General features: G+C 36.7%; 1 protein-coding gene across 9 annotated transcripts in view; it reads left to right on the top strand.

Annotated features, from left to right (window-relative positions):
* Positions 1–20,067, top strand: part of HDAC8 (histone deacetylase 8) — a 243,685-nt gene that overhangs the window by 100,302 nt on the left and 123,316 nt on the right. For 8 of the 9 annotated variants that reach the window (XR_014258681.1, XR_014258682.1, XM_082446014.1 and 5 more), the window contains exons 8-9: positions 5,785–5,957; positions 8,453–8,547. Coding sequence is in view for 7 of the 9 variants with exons in the window: in XM_082446014.1 (XP_082302140.1) it covers positions 5,785–5,957; positions 8,453–8,547 (268 nt within the window). In the remaining 2 variants the exon portion in view is untranslated. The other variant, XM_082446017.1, reaches the window with a different exon arrangement.

Here is a 20,067-nt window from a genome sequence, read left to right as displayed (position 1 = left end):
AATGAAATGAAAGAAGCCAGTCACAAAAGACCACATATTATATAATTCCATTTATATGAAAGGTCAAAATTAGACAAATCCATGGAGACAGAAAGTAGGTTAGTGGTTGCCAGGGGCTGGAGGTTGAAGAGTGGTGGGAATAGGTAGTAACTGCTATTGGGTACAGTGTTTCTTTTGGGGATGATGAAAATGTTCTAGGGAATTCCCTGGTTGTCCAGTGGTTAGGACTCCGTGCTCTCACTGCCGAGGGCCCAGGTTCAATCCCTGGTTGGGGAACTAAGATCCCACAAACCATGCGATGCAGTCAAAAAAAATGTTCTAAAATTCATTGTGGTGATGGTTGCACAACTCTGTGAGTATACTAAAAGCCGTTGAATTGTACACTTTAAATGGAGGAATTGTATGGTATGTGAATATTGATAAAGTTGTTTTTTAAAAAAATATTTTTTTAAAAGATTTTTTAATGGAGCCGTAGCCATTGATGATGACCAGCTGCAGATTTTTTAGTAGTATCCACTGTCAATTGCTTCTGAGAAGTTGATAAAGATAACAGAGAAAAGGCTTTTGGATATCATGACACAGAGGTCTCTCTCCCTTCAAGAAAGCAGTTTCAGGAGAGCAGTGAGATCAAAAACTGGATTGCAAGAAGTATGTAGAGGTGGCCAATAAGTAGACAAATTTGGCAGTGTTGAAAAGGGGACGAAGAGATGGACAACTTGTAACCTAAAGGGACTAAATCAGTAGGAAGACAGAGACTAAAGATGTAAGAAAGAGCTCATTGGTGTTACATGACCCATAGAGCAACAGGAAAGAGAATCTAGTGCCCAGCTGGTGCAATTAGCCTCAAGGAAGAGAAGGAATATGAGGGAAGACATTTTCAGGTAAAGAAAAGAGGTAAAAGAAGGCATTTATTAGACATAGCTTCAACCAGCTCACTCAAGCATGAGGCAGAAAAAGTTTGATCTTGAAAGATACACCTCAAACTGTTTCTCATCGTTGACTGAGCTGATTGAAACTATGTGTAATGAATCAGGAGTTACCTCTGGAGAGGGAGTAGAGATGGAGAAAAGGAGATTTTTTTCCCTTTTATTTGATAGACTATTATGTTTGATTTTTTAGCATGAAGAATGTACTCATTATATTTGTATTTTTAAAAAATCAGACTAGATGCTGCAAGAAATGTAGTTGTTTACCAATTGGAGGTGAAGCAAAGGAACTGCCAAATTACACTGTGTACAAAATACCCTACCTTTTTCAAAGCTTCTAATTACCCTTTTCTCTACCCATCTGAAGCCCTCTTCATCAGAACTCCCTGAGGACTCATTTTCCCTTCCTGGTTATCATTAAAACAACTCTCCCAGAAACACCTGCCTTCCTTTATCCTTTCCTCCCTCGCAGTACCAAATATTCATGACTGTCATATGTGTATGCTTTTCTTGTGTGTCAGTGTGTATTGCCCTATCAATTCTACGATAGGAATATCTCCCAAATCCATCTCTTCCTCCCGACCCTTGCTGCCACTGGCCTGGATGGTTGCAAAAAACCTCTTGATAACCTTCACTGTATCCTACGCTGTAATCAGAGGATCTTTTCAAAATGTAAATTTAATCATGCCTTGTGCATGCGGTGCACGCGCACATGCACACACACGTTTGAGACATTTCATACCCTTTAATGAATTCTTTTCTATTGAAGTATAGTTGATTTACAATGTTGTGTTAGTTTCTGATGTACAGCAAAGTGATTCATATATTCATATATTCTTTTTCATATTCTTTTCCATTATGGTTTATTACAGGATATTGGATATAGTTCCCTGTGCTATACAGTAGGACCTTGCTGTTTATCTGTTTTATATATAGTAGTTTGTATCTGCTCATCCCAACTCCTAATTTATCCTTCCCCAACTCCCTTTCCCTTTTGGTAACTGTAAGTTTGTTTTCTATGTCTGTGAGTCTATTACTGTTTTGTAAACAAATTCATTTGTGTCATATTTTAGATTCCACATATAACTGATATTATATGGTATTTGCCTTTCTCTGTCTGACTTACTTCACTTAGTATGATAATCTCTAGGTCCATCCATGTTGCTGCAAATGGCATGATTTCATTCTTTCTTATGGCTGAGTAGTATTCCAGTTATATATATATATATATATATATATATATACACACACACACACACACACACACACACATACATACACACACACACACACACACACATACATACCATGTCTTCTTTACCATTCATCTGTCAATAGACATTTAGGTTGTTTCCGTGTCTTGGCTGTGAACATTGGGAATGCATGTATCTTTTCGAATTAGAGTTTTCTCTGTATATATGCCCAGGAGTGGGATTGCTAGGTCGTATGGTAGCTCTATTTTTAGTTTTTTAAGGAACATCCATAGTGTTCTCCACAGTGGCTGCACCAGTTTACATTCCCACCAACAGTGTAGGAGGGTTCCCTTTCCTCCACGCCCTCTCCAGCATTTGTTATTTGTAGACTTTTTAATGATGGCTATTCTGACCAGTGTGAGACAGTTTTGATATGCATTTCTCTAGTAATTAGTGATGTTGAGCATCTTTTCACGTGCCTCTTGGCCATCTGTATGTCTTATTTGGAGAAATGTCTATTTAGGTCTTCTGCCCATTTTTTGATTGAGTTGTTTGGTTTTTTTGATATTAAACTATATGAGCTGTTTGTATATTTTGGAAATTAAGCCCTTGTCAGTCCATCATTTGCAAATATTTTCTCCCATTCTGTAGGTTGTATTTTCGTTTTGCTTATGGTTTCCTTTGCTGTGTAAACGCTTATTAAGTTTGGTTCAGTCCCATTTGTTTATTTTTGCTTTTATTTCTATTGACTTGGGAGACTGACCTAAGGAAAACATTGGTATGATTTAGAGACATTTCATAGCCTTTAAGTAAAAGTCCAAACTGCCTGGCCTATCTGGCCCTTTGTGCTCTAACCCACGTTTACTTCACCAGCCTTACTCCCACCACTCCCTGCTCCAAGCCTTCATGCTGTGGTGTGTGCAGTTCCTTCTGTAAACCTAGTCACTTACCCATAACCCCCACAACCCTCCCTGCTTCCAGTTCCCATACCTTCACCCCCATGTGCCTGTAAACTTATCCTAATCTTTTTTTTTTTTACTTTTTATTTCAAGATAATCATACATTCACAGGAAGTTGTAATGAAATGTACGGGGAAGTCTCTTCTTCCTACAGCCTCCTCCAATGTTGCTATCTTGTACAATTATAGTATAACATCAAAATCAAGAAGTTGACATTGGTACAATCTATAGAGCTTATTCAGTCTTCACCAGTTATACATGCACTCGTGTGTGTATGTGTGTGTGTGTGTGTGTGTGTGTGTGTGTGTGTGCGAGCGCATAGCTTTGCATAACCACAACCACCAGCACAGTCAAGGTACAGAACTGTACCATCACCCAAGGCTCTCTCATGCTACCCTTTTACAGCCACACTCATCCCTAACCCCTGGCAACTACTATTCTCTTCTCCATCTCTCTAATTGTTTCACCAATGGTATATAAGTGGAATCATGCAGTACAGATTTTGAGATTGGCCTTATTCACCCAGCATCATTCTCTTGAGATCCATCCAAGTTTTTTGCATGTATCAAGAGTTTATTTCTTTTTATTGATTAGCAGTATTCCAATGGTATAGGTGTACTGCAATTTGTTTAACCATTCACTTGTTGAAGTACATCTGAGTTGTTTCCAGTTTGGGTTGTTAAAAATAAAGCTGCTATGAACATTCATGTACAAGTTCCTATATGAAAATAAGTCTTAACTTCTCTGGAATAAATGCCCAAGAGTGCAATTTTTAGATTGTATGGCAAGTCCATTTTTAGTTTTGACAGGAACCGCCAAATTATTTTCCAGAGTGGCTATACCATTCTACATTCCCACCCAAAAGGTCTGTGTGATCTAGTTTCTCCACATCCTCACCAGCAACTGATATTTTCACTGTTTTTCATTTTAGCCACTTTGATAGGTGGCTCATTGTACTTCTCATCTTTTAAAACCTGACAAGAGTTACTCTACTTTCTCCTCTGTGCCATCACTGATATTTCATTTATCATTGTGTTTTAATTATTTATCGATATAGTCCAAGTCTTCCCCTCTGTTCTGAGCTATGTGAAGATAAGAGCTGTGCCATATTCGTCATTTTTTTTTCCTGCAGCATCTGATACAGTTACATACTGGACACACAGAGGGCACTCAGTAAATGTGTGCAAAGTGAGGGAAAGAATGAAAATGAAAAATACATTAGTCTTGCTTGCCTCCCCCTCCTCCCCGTTAAGCTGTAAACCTTTTTAAAACAGAAATCACACCTTCCTCTGTGTCTCCCAGCAGCAACTAATAGGGTGCTCTGTACGTGTAGCTGCTCAATAAATGTTGGCTAACTATTCAGGTGGCTTATCTTCCCTCTGCACCCAGGAGATAAGCACATGAAAGAGAGAATAGGCCCGAGTATTCCTGTATTAAAGATCATATGTCATAAGTTTTATAATATTCTTATAATCTCCACAATCACTGAATATTTGTCTGTGTAGATGAGAAATCAAAACAAAACGGTCTTTTGAGTCAAAGAATGCCTCTGCAACTGAGCACTTTTCAATAGTTTCAATACCGTGGTTACATATGAATTTTGGAGGACAGCATTTCATATCCCTGCATTCTTTTTGCAGTTTCAGAAGGATCTGGAATTTTTCTATTTTTGCTGAACTGGTATAATTTGACATGTTGATTATGAAGGGGTCATTAACCCCAAACATTTTTTATCACTTTTTGACTCTGCATTTTCTCAACTCTGAAGTATGTTAATTTGCACTTGTTTATATGTCTCTGTAAGAGTTACTCAAGCCCTCGAGGACTGGTATATGTTTTGTCTGGGAGCTAGATTGTAAGCCCCTTGAGAGCAGGGACCTTATAACTCCTAGGAATGCATCCTGGACATTGTCAACATTCAATTAATGATAATACTAGAAGCCTGCCTAAGGTCATCTGTCACAATAACAACTTCCTTTTCATCTCTAAGGCTTCTAACAGTCAGGAAAAGCTCTTAGGTTGATTTGATAACATTGAATGATTCTACCCAAAATTATGCTCATTATTACCCACTACAATTTGTTCTTTAGAGTGCTTTCAGATTTATAATTTTGGATCAGTTATTATGGTTCCCTTCCCTATAATACCCTGATTACATACACGTTTGGGAGGGCTGCGTTTCATAACCCAGAAGTCTTTTAGCCTAATACAAAGTAAGCTGATAACATCTATGCTTTCAAAGCCTTTAATTCTCTTCACCAACCCTCATTGATAACTAGGTGGTAAACTCCAAGTATATTGACAATCTTAACTTATCAGAAATAATCCTTAATTCAGTGTATTGTCCTATTTTCACAGATTGTAAAATGGAGTAAATATGTACTAAACCAGTCCTATGGCTGTTGAAGTTAAATTGATATGAATATTTAAAGGAAGTCTGAGTTCTAAAACAGAAAAACAAATTTGGTCCTTGGTGAGGATGGAGGTAGGGGGAAATTTTTTTGTAAGTCAGGATTTTTGAGCTACAATTTACATGCAGTCTGATTTACCCCTTTTTAGATAGAAAGTTTGATGAGTCTGACAAGTTGGATTTTTTTCCCTTCACTATTTGCTGATTCAACTATACCCCCCACTACCCTCCACAACCACCCTTAGACCAAACCGCCCTATCTTTTTCTGACATTTTGTCTCCTTTTTTTTTTCCAGTGTACTAAAGGAGGTGTACATAGCCTTTAATCCCAAAGCAGTGGTCTTACAGCTGGGAGCTGATACAATAGCTGGGGATCCCATGTGCTCCTTTAACATGACTCCAGTGGGAATTGGCAAGTGTCTTAAGTACATCCTTCAGTGGCAATTGGCAACGCTCATTTTGGGAGGAGGTGAGTACAAAGGAAGGTCACCAGGAGAATTTGTTGACCTTCCCCCATGTTTTGTCCATTGACACTGAGGAAAACTTGGCTTTCTTAGATTGGATAATACCAACCTGCCCATGGTCCAGAAGCCTGAGTCAATGAACTCTGCCACCTTCACAGTTCAGCATAAGGAAGTACTCTGACACACTTCTCCTCCTCAGCCTGGCATGTGCATTGACTCCTTGGCACTCTGAAGTCTAAGTTTCCATTCCTGAAGCAAAGGTGCTTTGGTTAAAGGTGACATCAGATCTTATTAAGAATAGAGAATGTTAACCCCAGTGGACTTTGATCCATCTTCTCTCAGTATAGCCTTTGAGTCCCAGTTCTAATCATTATCTTTTGGAAACATACCACTAAAATTCTAACCCTACTCACATATAAGTAGTAAACACATGAATTAATTGAATATCTAAGCTGAATTCAAGAACAACTTCTCCCCCACTAAAAAAGCATGGATTTGTTACAATAAAGCAAAATTGAGAGATCTAAAGTGTCTCTTGGGCATTTTTGCCTTCAGTGTGTACTGATGTTTTGTATTACTTAACCAACAGAAAGCTGGGTCTATTCAATAGAAGCATTTACACATTTGTGAAAGGAACCTTTCACAAACCTCAACTACCTTTGAAGGTGCCTTGCTTAGAATCTTCTGTTTATCTGGCACAATCTTTATTACATTAGATAAGTGGACTGGTGTGTTAAAATAACATGGTCAAGCAGATTGAGCTTAAAAGGTATGTATTATGGAAGCGCTAATAGTTTGTTGTTTGTCAAACTGTTGTAAAAACCAAATTAGAGGAGATTGTGGGAAGGCCTTATGAAAATGAGTGGGCATTCAATACAAATACACAAGCCTGGTCCTTGGGCAGCCTCAAACCCTAGAGGGATCGAAATTAAAGGTGCTTACAAGAGACAACCTCTTATGAAAAGCTGGCGAGAAATGTATTAACTTCAACTCAAGGAAAAGATAAAATTGATAGGTGCTGCGGACATATTACTTTCCTTAACGGCACTAAAGACAGTGATTATGACACAGGTAGGGCCAGGGGGAAGAAAAAAAGCCCTTTCCTCAATATACATCTGTGTGAATCCGACTTTTGTTTGAGGCTACAGCCTTTACTTAGCACTTTCAAAGCCTCTTTGCTTTCTCAGCCCCAAGTCTTGGCTTTTGAATATATAACTCTTCTTATTCAATATGTGTATTCCTGAAAATACCTTTGCATAAATGGAATTTTTGCAAATCAAATCATACTGTATGTATGCCAGAGAGAGCCTGCTACTTAAAACCTATGGGGACTCTTTTTGAAATCAAATAATGATACCCAATAATTTGATCTGATAAATTCAGATTTTCCATGTCAGGAGTGTTTAAAGTAATACCTGTACTATTTCACTTCAATTCTCAACCCCCAGGAACACATAGACAATTGGCAGAGATGGCCACGTGCCCAAACTTCAGTGGACCCCATTGAGGCCAAAAAGACACATTGCAGAAGCCCCAGCATCCCTGACCTTTCAAGGAATAGAAAGGCTTAAGAAAAGGGTGCCACATGTCTCAATCTATACATGTTATTCCAGTGTAATTATTAATAGTGTCCCTTTTTTACTCTTAAAAGTGTACCATTGTAGATGATAAATGATATGGTCATCCTACCTAAAATAGACCAGATTCTATTTCCCTCAGGCTGCACTGAGGTTAGGAAATCTTTCCATTTTATCCTTACACTCTTGGAATTTAGTTAAAGGCCAAATGTTCTAGTGCTTGCATGGCAGAACACATCTATTCAGCACAAAAATATGCTGATTATTAGCCAGTATAATATGGCTGCTGGGTGACTGTGACAGGACCTGACGAGGTGAGTCAGAGCGTCAATCAGCAGTCCCTTTCTCATCTCATTCTCTTTGATCTCTGCCACTAGGCCTGTATTTTGTGGAGAAAAGGAATGCTGAAATGAAAAGAAAGAAGTCTGTTTCTGTCAGCATTTTCCTTTTCTCTTTCCTGGAGGTTTCCAGGGCTATATCTGCCAATAGCTTTAATATACAAGTCACATCCAGCAGTCATTTTATAGAATTGTTACAAAATTCATCACAGAAACCATCACTTTGAGTAGGTCACCTCAAAAGATCTGGGTTCCAAGGATCTCAATCTTACCAATGACTCTTGGTGGAATTGAGGACCTTGGAATCCTTGGGTGCATATTTGTTCAGAGATGAGGGCCTTTTTAATCTTTGTAGGCCTTGGACTTCCCAATTCCACATTGTGCATGGTCTGACTGGTTCACTAAAGACTGCCTACTAAGTGGTTCAGAAATATCATAAAGGGATGTTTAGGTGAAATTCTACAAGTTAGAATTATCTTTCTAGCCCTTTTGTTAAAACATTTTTCTCTCCTTCCTTACCCCCCTTCCCTCTCCTGCTGTTCTGTGACTATTCTTTCCTAACTTCACAATTCTTGATGGAGACAGGAGGCTATAACCTTGCCAACACGGCTCGATGCTGGACATACTTGACCGGGGTCATCCTAGGGAAAACACTATCCTCTGAGATCCCAGATCATGAGGTAAGTAAGGCTCTGACAAGTCCTCTCTTCTTTAAGGGGAAGAGCTGAGTCATTCCACCTAATCAAAATCACGTCCTCACCACTCAATACCGTTTTGTTGAGAGACACTCCAATAACAATAACACACTGTCTTGGCAGAATAGTGGACTTTTGTTCCAAAATATCCAAGACCTTCTGCCTTTTTTTACAAGAGATCTCAAAGGCCAACCAACTTTAATTTCTCAATTAATTACAGAGACTGTGGGAAGGGGTCACCTGTTCACACAAAGAACTCTTTGGAATATGTGCATATTTTCATCCCCTAGACTCAAAAAAGAAGGGGCAATTTTTTTTAAATGTAGAAGCTGGGTTCTCCTCTAACTTTAAAAAGTCCTATTGGTGGTATGTCAAACCTCTGTTCTTTGGTGGTAGTCCTGGTCTCTCAATTTTCTTTGGCTGATGTAAAATTTAAAAAACACACAATCACCACCAAGACAGGTCTGGTATTTTTCCAGCGATTAGTGGCGCACAAAAGTTGGGGCAGGACCATCCAAAATGTGAAACATGTCATTTGAACCTTTGCCATTTTCTTTAGTCATATGAGATGGGCTTTATGTTTTCCAAGGCATAGATGTCTGTTCTAGTTTTCTCAGAACAGGTGTAATAGAAAGCTCTCTGAGAGCTGTGAGTGTGCTGATGATCCCTTTATCTGAAGGTGTACCCCTTCTCTTCCCACCCAGCCTGACACCTGGCGGGAAGCATGTTATCACAGATCAGGATGTGTAGCTGCAGGCTTTAGACTGTGACTTATAATAATGAATCAGTGGCTGCAGCCCCACCTTCTCAAGCCATCTCCCAAGGAGTCGAGATGGTACTTGGGTTATAACATTTTGATTCCTGCTCGATGCAGAAGCTGTACAGTTGGGAGCTTTATGCTTTTTCAAGTTACTATTATTTTTTAAAAACTAGAAACAACTTAAACTAATCTCCTTCCAATTTTCTTCTAACCACAGATGAGGTATAATATTTATCTCAGAAAAACCACTCAATGTGTCTAGAATACAAATAGAAGGCACTCTGTAATTTGAGACAATTTGCTGGTGTCAGGGTTAATAGAAGTCTCTTTTCTTGACTTGACTTACCTTTATTCAGTATTTGGAAGCTGTATGAAATATAAAGGTAAGAGAACAAATTACATTTGTGAACAAATTTAATCGCTGTTATTGCCGTGGGAATATCTCAGATTGCATTGTAATTTAAAGCGCTGAGACTTTAAAAACTGATCAAGTTATGTCAAAAAGTAGTTTTAAGAGGTAGAAGCCTGAATTGAGAATGAGTGTTCTGTTCCTAGGAAACAATGCAAATCTATAGATTCATCTATCTTAAAAGGTTGATAAAATTTTAATAAAGGTGAATACTGCCTCTGGTACCTGGAGATGCCTGACAGGTTGTGGACTTGGCCTTCTAGATAGACATGTCCTGTCTTTATACTGATATAGCCTGCCAGATTAAATGAGATATAATGTATGTCAGGTGCCTAACATACAGTTCTTGGCACACAACAGGCATTTTTGAAATGCAAGTTTTCTCCTTCCCCTTTGTATGCACCTAACAACTTCTTATACCCAGACATTTATGACTTCGTCATTCATAAATTTGTCCAAACCCTTTCGAATCCCTTCTGTCATATCCTTCTGGTATAAGAGATGTGAGTCATCCAAGAGGGAACAAAGAAGAAAATTGAAATGACAGTCTTCCAGGTACAGTAAGATAACATTTTAATGAAAATTGCCAAAAATAGCCCACACAGTGTAAAGGCATATATAAGTTTTGTGCCACAATACACAGTTGCACACAAATATCCTTGCAGTCCTCTGTAATCAGATCAACAAATGGTCACTCAAAAAATATTTACTGAGCACCCGTTGTGTGCCAGGCACTATGCTAGGTGTCTTGGAAGATACAAAGACACTAAGACCTCATCCCCTACCTCAAACAGCCTGGGATTAAGGGAGGTATGAGTGCTGGGGAGATATGTAGATACACAAATAAATATATTACACAGCAGAATAAGAACCACAAGATTATAGGAACAATGGCTATGGAGATGTGCCTCAAATATAAAGGGGATACAAAGGAGTGCACAAAATACCCTGCCCTCCATGAGCTGAAAATGTAATTGAGAAATCTAATCGGTGAAAAGGTCAGGACAGTGCAGCAGGCAGCCACAGTCTGCTGGCTAACCCCCTCACTGTCTTCCCTCTCAGTCTCGGCTTTTGTTCTTCTGTCTCCTAGGATAATAATCCTCCTCCTCCAGATGCCCTTTTCCCACCTCTCTATGATCTTCCTCAGTCCAGCGTAAAGCCCTATGCCTTTAAAAATCCCTTACCTAAATATACCAAGGCCCTTTGAGCTCTTCCTTCACGTTCATTTGTTCTTTTCATTCCTTTACCAAATATTCATTGGGCCCATACTACTTGCCAGGCCCTATTCAGACCCGATACAGGGATACAAGGACTAACAAGATAAACCCAGTGCCCTAAAAAATCTCATCATCTAATAGAGGGGACAGAACAATGTGCTCAACCCAGGACAGATGAGGAGCGTAGAGGAAATGTTTCACCAAGACTTTAAATTGAATTTTGGAGGTTGATTGGGAGTTTGCCAGGTGAAGAAGATGGAAAGGCATTCTGGGCAGAAGGAATAGAAATTGGAAAGGACCTGGTGCCTCGTGGGACCAGGGAGAAGTTTGATATAGTGGAACACAGGGTTTATGAGAGAGAGAGAAGGATTAAGGCTTGAATGGAAATTGCAGCCAGATTATGAAGAGCCTTGAATGATGCACTAAAGAGCTTACACTTTCTTCTGTGAAAACAGATGAGCTTTGGTCTTTAGAAAGCTCACTTGATAGCAAGTGTATGTTACTAATGTAAAACAGTCTTGCATTGCAGTCTATAGGTTGCAGTGAATTCATAGATCGATTTGGGGCAAAATAATATCTTAATATTTACTCTTTCAGTACATGAATTTGCTATCTCTTTCCATTTACTTAAGTCTTTAATTTCAAATTTTAGTTTATACTTTTCAGTGAACAGGTCTTACACAAATTTTGTTAAATTTATCCCTAAGTATTTCATGACTTTGATGTTGTTATAAATGGTATTTTAAATTTCAATTTCTAATTGTTTGTTGCTAGAATATAGAAATACAAGTACAATTGATTTTTTTATATTTATCTTGAATAATGTAACATTGCTAAACATTAGCTCTAGTAACTTTTTTGTAGATTCTTTAGCATGTTCCATGTATACCAACATGTCATCTGTGAATAAAGAGACTTTTACTTATTCCTTTACAATCTTCATGCCTTTTATTTCTTTTTCTTGCTTTATTACACTGGTTGGGACCTCCAATGCAATGTTGAATAGAAGTGGTGAGAATGAACATCTTTGTCTTGTTCCCGATCAGTGGGGGAAAGCACTTGATCTTTCACTATGAAGTGTGAAGTTAGTGGTAGAGATTTTTTTTTAATATCCTTTATTAGGTTGAGGAAGTTCCTTTCTATTCCTAATTTACTGAGAATTTTCCTCACAAATGAGTGTTGAATTTTGTCAAATGCTTTTTCTTCATCTACTGAAATGGTCATATGGTGTCCTCTTATTCTGTTAATACAGTAAATTGCATTAACTGTTGCTTTTTTTATGTTAAACTAACCTAGCATTCCTGAGATAAACCCTACTTTGTCATGGTATATTACCCTTTTTATATATTGCTGGATTCAGTTTGTTGAAATTTTGTCAAGGATTTTTGTGTCTATGTTCATGAGGGACATTGACCTGGTTTTTTTTTTTCTTTTCTTGTAATGTCTTTGTCTGGTTTTGATATCAGGGCTATGCTGATCTTATAAAATGACTTGGGCAGTATCCCCAAGTCTGCTGTTTTCTGAAAGAGTTTATGTAAAATTGATACTGTGTCTTACTTAAATGTTTGATAGAATTTGTTAGTGAAATATTTAAGCCTGGAGTTTTGTTTGTGGGAAGGTTTTTAATTATGAATTCTATTTCTTTAATAGTTACATGGCAAGTCAGATTTTCTATTTCTTCTTGCTTCCATGTTGATAATTTGTCTTCAAGGAATTTGCTTATTCACTCATAATTTTCCCTTATTATTCTTTTAAAGTCTATAGGTCTATAGGAGCTATAGTGATGTCCCCTCTTTAATTCCTAGTATTGCTAATTTCTTCCCTTTTTTCTTGATCATTTTAGCTTATGGTTTAACAGATTTAGTGAACTGTATTTTTTTCAGAGAACCAGCTTTTAGTTTCATTGACTTTATTTTTCTCTTTTCTATTTCATTATTTCTGCTCATATCTTTGTTGTCCTTCATTCTACTTATTTTACATTGATTTTTAGTTCTTTTTCTAGTTTCTTATGGTAGAAACTTAGTTCATTGATTTCAAGCCTTTCTTCTTTTCTAATATAAGTATTTTATGTGCAAATTTGCATCTAAACACTGCTTTAGCTGCATCCCACAAATTTTGATATTCTCTTCCTTTCCATTTGGTTCAAAATAGTTTCTAATTTTCTTCTTTGACTGATGGGTTATTTATAAGTGTGGGTTTTTAAAAATTTATTTCCAAATATTTGAGGACTTTCCAGATATTTTTCTATTTATATTAACTTTAATTTTGTTGTGCTCAGAGAACATACTTTGCATGATTTCAGTCCTTTTATATTTATTGCAATTTGTTTTATGGTCCAGCATATGATCTATCTTGGTGAATGTGTCATGCAATTTGTAAAGAATGTGTATTTTGCTGTTGCTGGATAGCATTTTCTATCATTATCAATTAGGTCAGGTTGGTTGAGAGTGTTATGTCATCTATATCCCTACTGATATTTTGTCTGCTTGTTCTGTCAGTTACTGAGAGAGTTGAAATCTCAACCATGATTTTGGATTTGGCTATTTTTCCTTTTAGTTGTGTCTGTTTTGGCTTTATGTATTTTTGAAGCTTTGTTATTAGATGTATACACACTTAGGGTTGTTATATCTTCTTGATGAATTGACCCCTTTATTATTAAGAAATATCCATCTTTATTTCTGGTAATATCCCTTGTTCTAAAGTCTACATTGTCTGATTTTAATATTGTTGTACATGCTTCATTATGATTATTATTTGTATGATATATCTTTTTCTGTCCTTTTACTTTTAAGCTATTTATGTCTTCATATTTACAATGGATTTTTTGTAGACAGCATATAGTTGGGTCATGATTTTCTTGTCCAGCCTGACAATCTCTGACTTTTAGTTGGCATGCCCAGACCACTTATCTTTAAATTAATTATTTATACCTTCAGGTTTAAGTCCATCTTCCTATTTGTCCCCTCTGTTGTTTATTTCTTACTTTCTATTTTCCTGCCTTCTTTTGAATTAAATGAATTTTTTAAGGATTCCGTTTATTTTCTATATTTGCTTATTAGCTATAACTCTGTTTTAATTTTTTGTGGTTGCTCTGGGGTTTACAATATGCATTTTCAACTTATCATAGTCTACCTTCAAATAGTATTACACTACTTCATGTGTAATATAGCACACTTGTGACAGTATTCTTCCATTTTTCCCTTTTACTTCCATGTGCTATTGTAGTCATATATTTTACTTTTGCATATGTTATAAACCCCATGATACATTGTTATTATCTTTTAAACTGTCGATTATATATTTTAAATTTTTAAAATATTTATTAATTCATTTAAAATAAGACTAATATTGCCTGTGCATGTTAGCACAAATAACATGTTGTGATTTTTTTTAAAAACTGTATTTTCCAAGAAAAAAAGAAATTTCATGAGAAGAATGGTAATGCTATACATTTTTGCACATCTCTATAACATCTGGCTTAATAGATGACAGCTGAGTTCTTATACCCACTTCTACATTCAATGTGTTTTGATATTATTTTTGTTAATGTATATGGAGAAAATCCAACTTCACATAGATCTGTAGATGGAAAAGGGAAGTGTATTTTAATAACCTTTACAGGTCATTATGGATATTCTTCTTTGATACTACACAAAAACTCTACAAATGGTAGTTTCTTAAAGGTTAATGCTGTGTGGAATCTGAAAACGTATCAGTGAACTTTGTATGTACTGTTACATTAAAATTCATTGATCATCTTGTACTCTGAAGGGATATTTGACCCATCTTATTCATATTGATTATTTGGAAAATATCAGTTCACTAAGTTATACAAGTATTACAAATGTTGAAACACTTTATGCAGTATCAGAAATCACACTAAACTGATGTGAATGCTGATTTTATTGGAACAAAGCTTAAGTTTTGGGAAACTGTCAAGCTTATAGTGGCAGAGTGAAGTTTTTCGGAATTCTGATTTTCATTCAAAAACGTGTGAGGGATTTCCCTGGCAGTCCAGTGGTTAAGACTCCACACTTCACTACAGGGGGCACAGGTTCGATCCCTGGTCAGGGAACTAAGATCCCACATGCTGTGTGGCGTGGCCAAAAAAAACAAAGTGTATATTATCATTGGCAACAAATAGTGTCAGTTATTGATATTTAACCTAAATTGGTAGGCTCACTTCATTTTTAAGAACATATCTACCAAACATCTGAGTATTTAATCATGGTTTCTCCATTAGTTATTCTTCCTCACAAAAATGGTATTCCATGAAAAGTAGCTGTTTAGGTCACAACTTAATCGCAGATATGCTTTTCCTCAAGACAACTTCCTATTTTGTCACACAGAATATTAAATCCAGGATCAAGATTTGATAATTTTTAGTACTTCGCCAAAGCCATTCTTAAGTGAAATGGGATTTTTTCTTTTTACTGTCTGTACACGGCAACAAAGAATACAATAAATGCTGGTATACTTTGGTACTATTGCCTTAATTTATATACCATGGTTCCAGCAGTTTTACCCACCATTGCTTTTGCACATTCATACGAATATAGTTGCTCTGGCATAAACCATATTTTATATTCATATATATATATATATATATATCATATGTACCATAACCAAAAATATATACCATAAACATATATATACATAAATATATAATATAAAATATATAAGTTGCTCCAGGATAAACGATGAGATAGAAACAAGTTATTCAGCACTTTCAATAGTTTAGTACCACTTGTGATTGTTGCTAACCGTTCACATAAAAAAGGTCTTCTTCAAAGATTATTGCTGATACCATATGACTACAAGCAGAACAGTAAGTCTAGCCACATTTATAGACTTGTCTGTTTTTAAGGTGAAAGTACAGTTCCACAAATTAGATAATAATTAAGTCTTTCCCTGAAAACTAATGAAAGAAATCATAGAAGATCTAAATAAACTGAGAGATACTATATAAATGGAGTGGAGATTCAATATTGTAAACATGTCACCTATGGGGGAAAATGTCATATAAGAAGAAAACCCAAAGAAGAAAATACTAAATCAAAAAATGGATTTAGCACAGTTGAAGGATATAAGATCAATACATAAAAATCAACTATATTTCTATATACTAGCAATGAACAAACAAAGATGGAAATTAATGTTAAGAGAATGAAAGGACAGGCCACACACTGGGGTAAAATACTTACAAATAATAATCCAATAAAAAGGAAATATATCCAGAATACATAAATAACTCTCAAATGCAATATTAAGAAAATAAGCAACACAATAAAAAGTAAAAGAAAAAATAACTAAATCTCCATGTTTAGAGCTAAATGTTTAAATAAATAAGTTACTGTGCCATTGAAAACAGGCAGTGCTATGAGTTATTTTACTAACTTTTCATCCAGTGGGCATTGAGCAATGTCAACTGTCTAAGGCTTCACTGGTCTCTAAGCTATTATGTGCATTTCTCCAGCCCATGCAGTGCAATAACTTATGCATAAGATGCTTCAGTGGCTTTTTCATTTCTAGTTTGAAAAGCTCTAACAAACAATTTTTGGTTTTTAATAAGCTCATCATGTCTACACTTAAAATATTCAATTTCTTTCCCTTTCACTATGAATGAATGGTCTGAAAATGATGCCACAACTTAAATAATGAATTATTTTGAAACTATATGAAAGTGTTCTGTGGCTAAGACACTGCAAGGTAAATTAATGACATATATAAAGATAATTGTAATCATGTTTTCGTTCATTACTTACAATTTCACCCCATGTTTATGAAGTAAATTTCTTCCTTCCATGAGTCAGAGCCCTCACCAATACTGCAGTTTCATCTTTTTCAGCATCTTCAAACATAGATATTACAGCTTGGGTTTGAGAAAGGAAGTCTTCTAATCTCCTTTATTAAGCCAACAATCTATATTCTTGTTGTGTTCTATCTAGGTGGAAGTAAAATTCTGGGATTTCAAAATAATGGTTTACTAAATAAAAATAGTTACAAAGATTATAGCAGGTATGACTAAGGGTACATTTTCCATGTCCTTCTTGTGGTTAGGGAGTCCAGGTACTGGTCATGGTGCCAGTACTTCAGAGGGGAGAACTGAGAAGCTTAAATGAAGGGATGGAAGAAAAGACCCAGAGCCCAATGAGGCAAGCGATCTCATAGTAGGGGCACCTGCTGTATGGACCCCCGCAGGAGATGCAGGGAGACTGGATAACTACTCATACCAGCCAAGGGATGCAATGCTTAGGCTAGAATGAACCTATTAGCAGCTCTGGACCACACCTCCTATATCCGCAGCTAGGCTGTGCAAACTTTTGGCTGGATTGTGTTGCTCCACTTACTCTGCCACCAGGCTGACAGCCTTCCTCACTGCTCCATGGTCTTCAGTGACACTCCTTTGCAGTCAGCACATATACAGCCACCACTGGACCTGCCTCTCTCAACACTGCCCTAAATTATCACTTAAAGAAATTTAAAGATGAGTAAAAAAAGATCTTTTATATTTACACTTTCCAGCATTTTTCAATCCTTTGTGTAGGTCCAGGTTTCCATCTGGTAAAAGTTACATTCTTTTAAAGAACTTAAGAACTTAACTAAAACAACTTAAGTTTTCTCATGGTATAGGTCTGCGAGCAACAATATCTCTTGGCTTTTGTTTGAAAAGTCTTTACTTTGTCTTAATTTTTGAAGGATATTTTCACTAGATATAGAGTTCTAAGTTGATAATTTTTTTCCTTCAGAACTTTGAAGATATCACTCCGTTGTCTTCTTGCTTGCACATCTCCTCATGAGAAGTCTGCAATCATTCTTAGCTTTATTCCTTTGTATAATATATGCCTTTTTCCCCCCTCTGGCTGCTTTTAACTTTTCTCTTTGTGACTAATTTTCAGCAGCTTGATTAGTTTGTCCTGATGTGGTTTTCTTTGTGTTTATCCTGTTTTGGTATTCATTGAGCTTCTAGGATCTGAGGGTTTATAGTTTTCATCAAATTTAGAAGTATTTCAGCCATTATTTATTTTCTGTCCTTTCTTTTTCTCTTCTACTTCTGGGACTCCAATTAAACCTGTTAGATCAGTTCTATTGTCCCATAGGTCACTGCAACCCCCTTCGTAAAAAATTTTTATTTTTTTAATTTTTAAATTTTTATTTATTTTTGGCTGTGTTGGGTCTTCATTGCTGTGCGCGGGCTTTCTCTAGTTGTGGCGAGCAGAGGCTACTCTTCGTTGCAGTGCACGGGCTTCTCATTGTGGTGGCTTCTCTTCTTGCAGAGCACAGGCTCTAAGCACACGGGCTTCAGTAGTTGTGGCACATGGGCTCAGTAGTTGTGGCTTGTGGGCTCTAGATCGCAGACTCAGTAGTTGTGGCACATGGGCTTAGTTGCTCCATGGCATGTGGGATCTTCCCAGACCAGGGATCGAACCTGTGTCCCCTGCATTGGCAGGCAGATTCCCAACCACTGCACCACCAGGGAAGTCTGTGCAACTCCCTTTTTTTTCAGTCTTTTTTTCTCTTTACTATTCATTTTGGAGAGTTTCTATTGCTTTGCCTTCAAGTTTATTGATTTTTTGTTCTGCAGTATGTAACTGCTGTTAATCCCATCCAGTGAAATTTTCCTTTCAAATATTTGACTTTTCATCTCTATAATTTCTATTTTTAAAAATACTTTCTAAAGAAATTAAATCTTTTTAAAACGCTAACCAAGAAAAACATCTTTCCATTTCTCTTATTGTGTTCCTATTTTCTTTACATCCTTGAACATATGGAGCATATTTATAATAGCTGTTTTAAGGTGCTTGTCTAGAATTCCATTATCTCTGTCATTCCTGAGTCTGTTTCTGTTGACTGATTTTCTCTGGGTTGTAGATCACATTTTCCTGCTTCCTGGTATGTTTAGTAATGTTTTAATTTGATATCCAACATCATGAATTTTGCATTGTTGAGTGCTGGATTTTTTTGGATTGATTTAGAGAGGATTGTACTTTTTTCTGATATTGTGGATATCAGATAAGTGGATAAGTTATTGTGGACCCTTTGATCCTTTCAAGGTTTGTTTTTAAGCATATTTAGAGTAAATCTTGAGTAGCCTTTACTCTAGGGCTAATTTAGCCCATTTCAAAGGCACTGCCCTGATGTTTCTACTTATGCCCCATGTATTCAGTGAGGTCTCTCCACTTTGGTCCTGTGTGAACTCTAGGAAGTGTTCATCTTACAACTTCTCAGTAATTGTTACCCTGGAAGTTTTTCGAGACTGTCCTTGTGAAGTTTTACTCTGTACATGTTCAGATTGGTATTCATCAAGAGACTCAAGGGGACCTCTATGCATACTTCTATTACTCTTTTTTTGGCTTAGCTCCATTCTCACAATTTCTAATTGCCCTGGCCTTTCAGAACTCCAGTTTCTGTCTTCTCTACTTGGAGATTGCTAGGATCACAGTCCTGTTCTACAGTCCAGGGATTACCTCCAGGCAGAAAGCTGGGGTGATGGTAGGGCTCACTTCATTTGTATCCCTTTTCTCTCAGATCACTGTCTTGTGTTGCCTCTTGTCCAGTGTCTGAAAATAAATGTTTCATATATTTTGTCAATTTTCCAGTTGTTTCCGAAGAGAAAATAATTCCACATCTTCTTTCCCCTCACAGCCAGAAGTGGAAGCCCTTTAATTATCTGCTCTTAATTTTTTTTTTCTGCCTTCATTTTTGAAGAATATTTTTGCTGGATATAAAATTCTACATTGACAGTTTTTATTTTCTTCTGGCCTCCATTGTTTCTGATGGAAGGTCAGTCTTATCATTGTTTCCCTGTGTATAATATGTCTTATTTCTTTGGCTGCCTTTATAAATTTATCTTTGGTTTTCAGAACTTTGACCATGTGCCTTAGTGTACTTCTGTTTGTATTTACCCTGTTTGGGATTCCCTGAGTTCCTGGATCTGTGGGTTGCAGTTTTGGATATAATTTGGGAAATTATCAGCTGGTACTTCACTTTTTTCCCCCTGTTCTCTTTCTTCTGTCTTTCTGGGACACCAGTTACACATGTGTTGGATTGATTGATAGTGTCCTACAAGTCACTGAAACTCTCATTTTTCTTCCAATATTTTTTCTCTATGCTTCAGT

Source organism: Balaenoptera physalus (genome assembly GCF_965194825.1).
Source record: "Balaenoptera physalus genome assembly, chromosome: X".
NCBI lineage: Eukaryota > Metazoa > Chordata > Mammalia > Artiodactyla > Balaenopteridae > Balaenoptera > Balaenoptera physalus.
The sequence above is the reverse complement of the archived record's forward strand: the minus strand, read 5'-3'. Positions and strand labels throughout refer to the sequence as shown.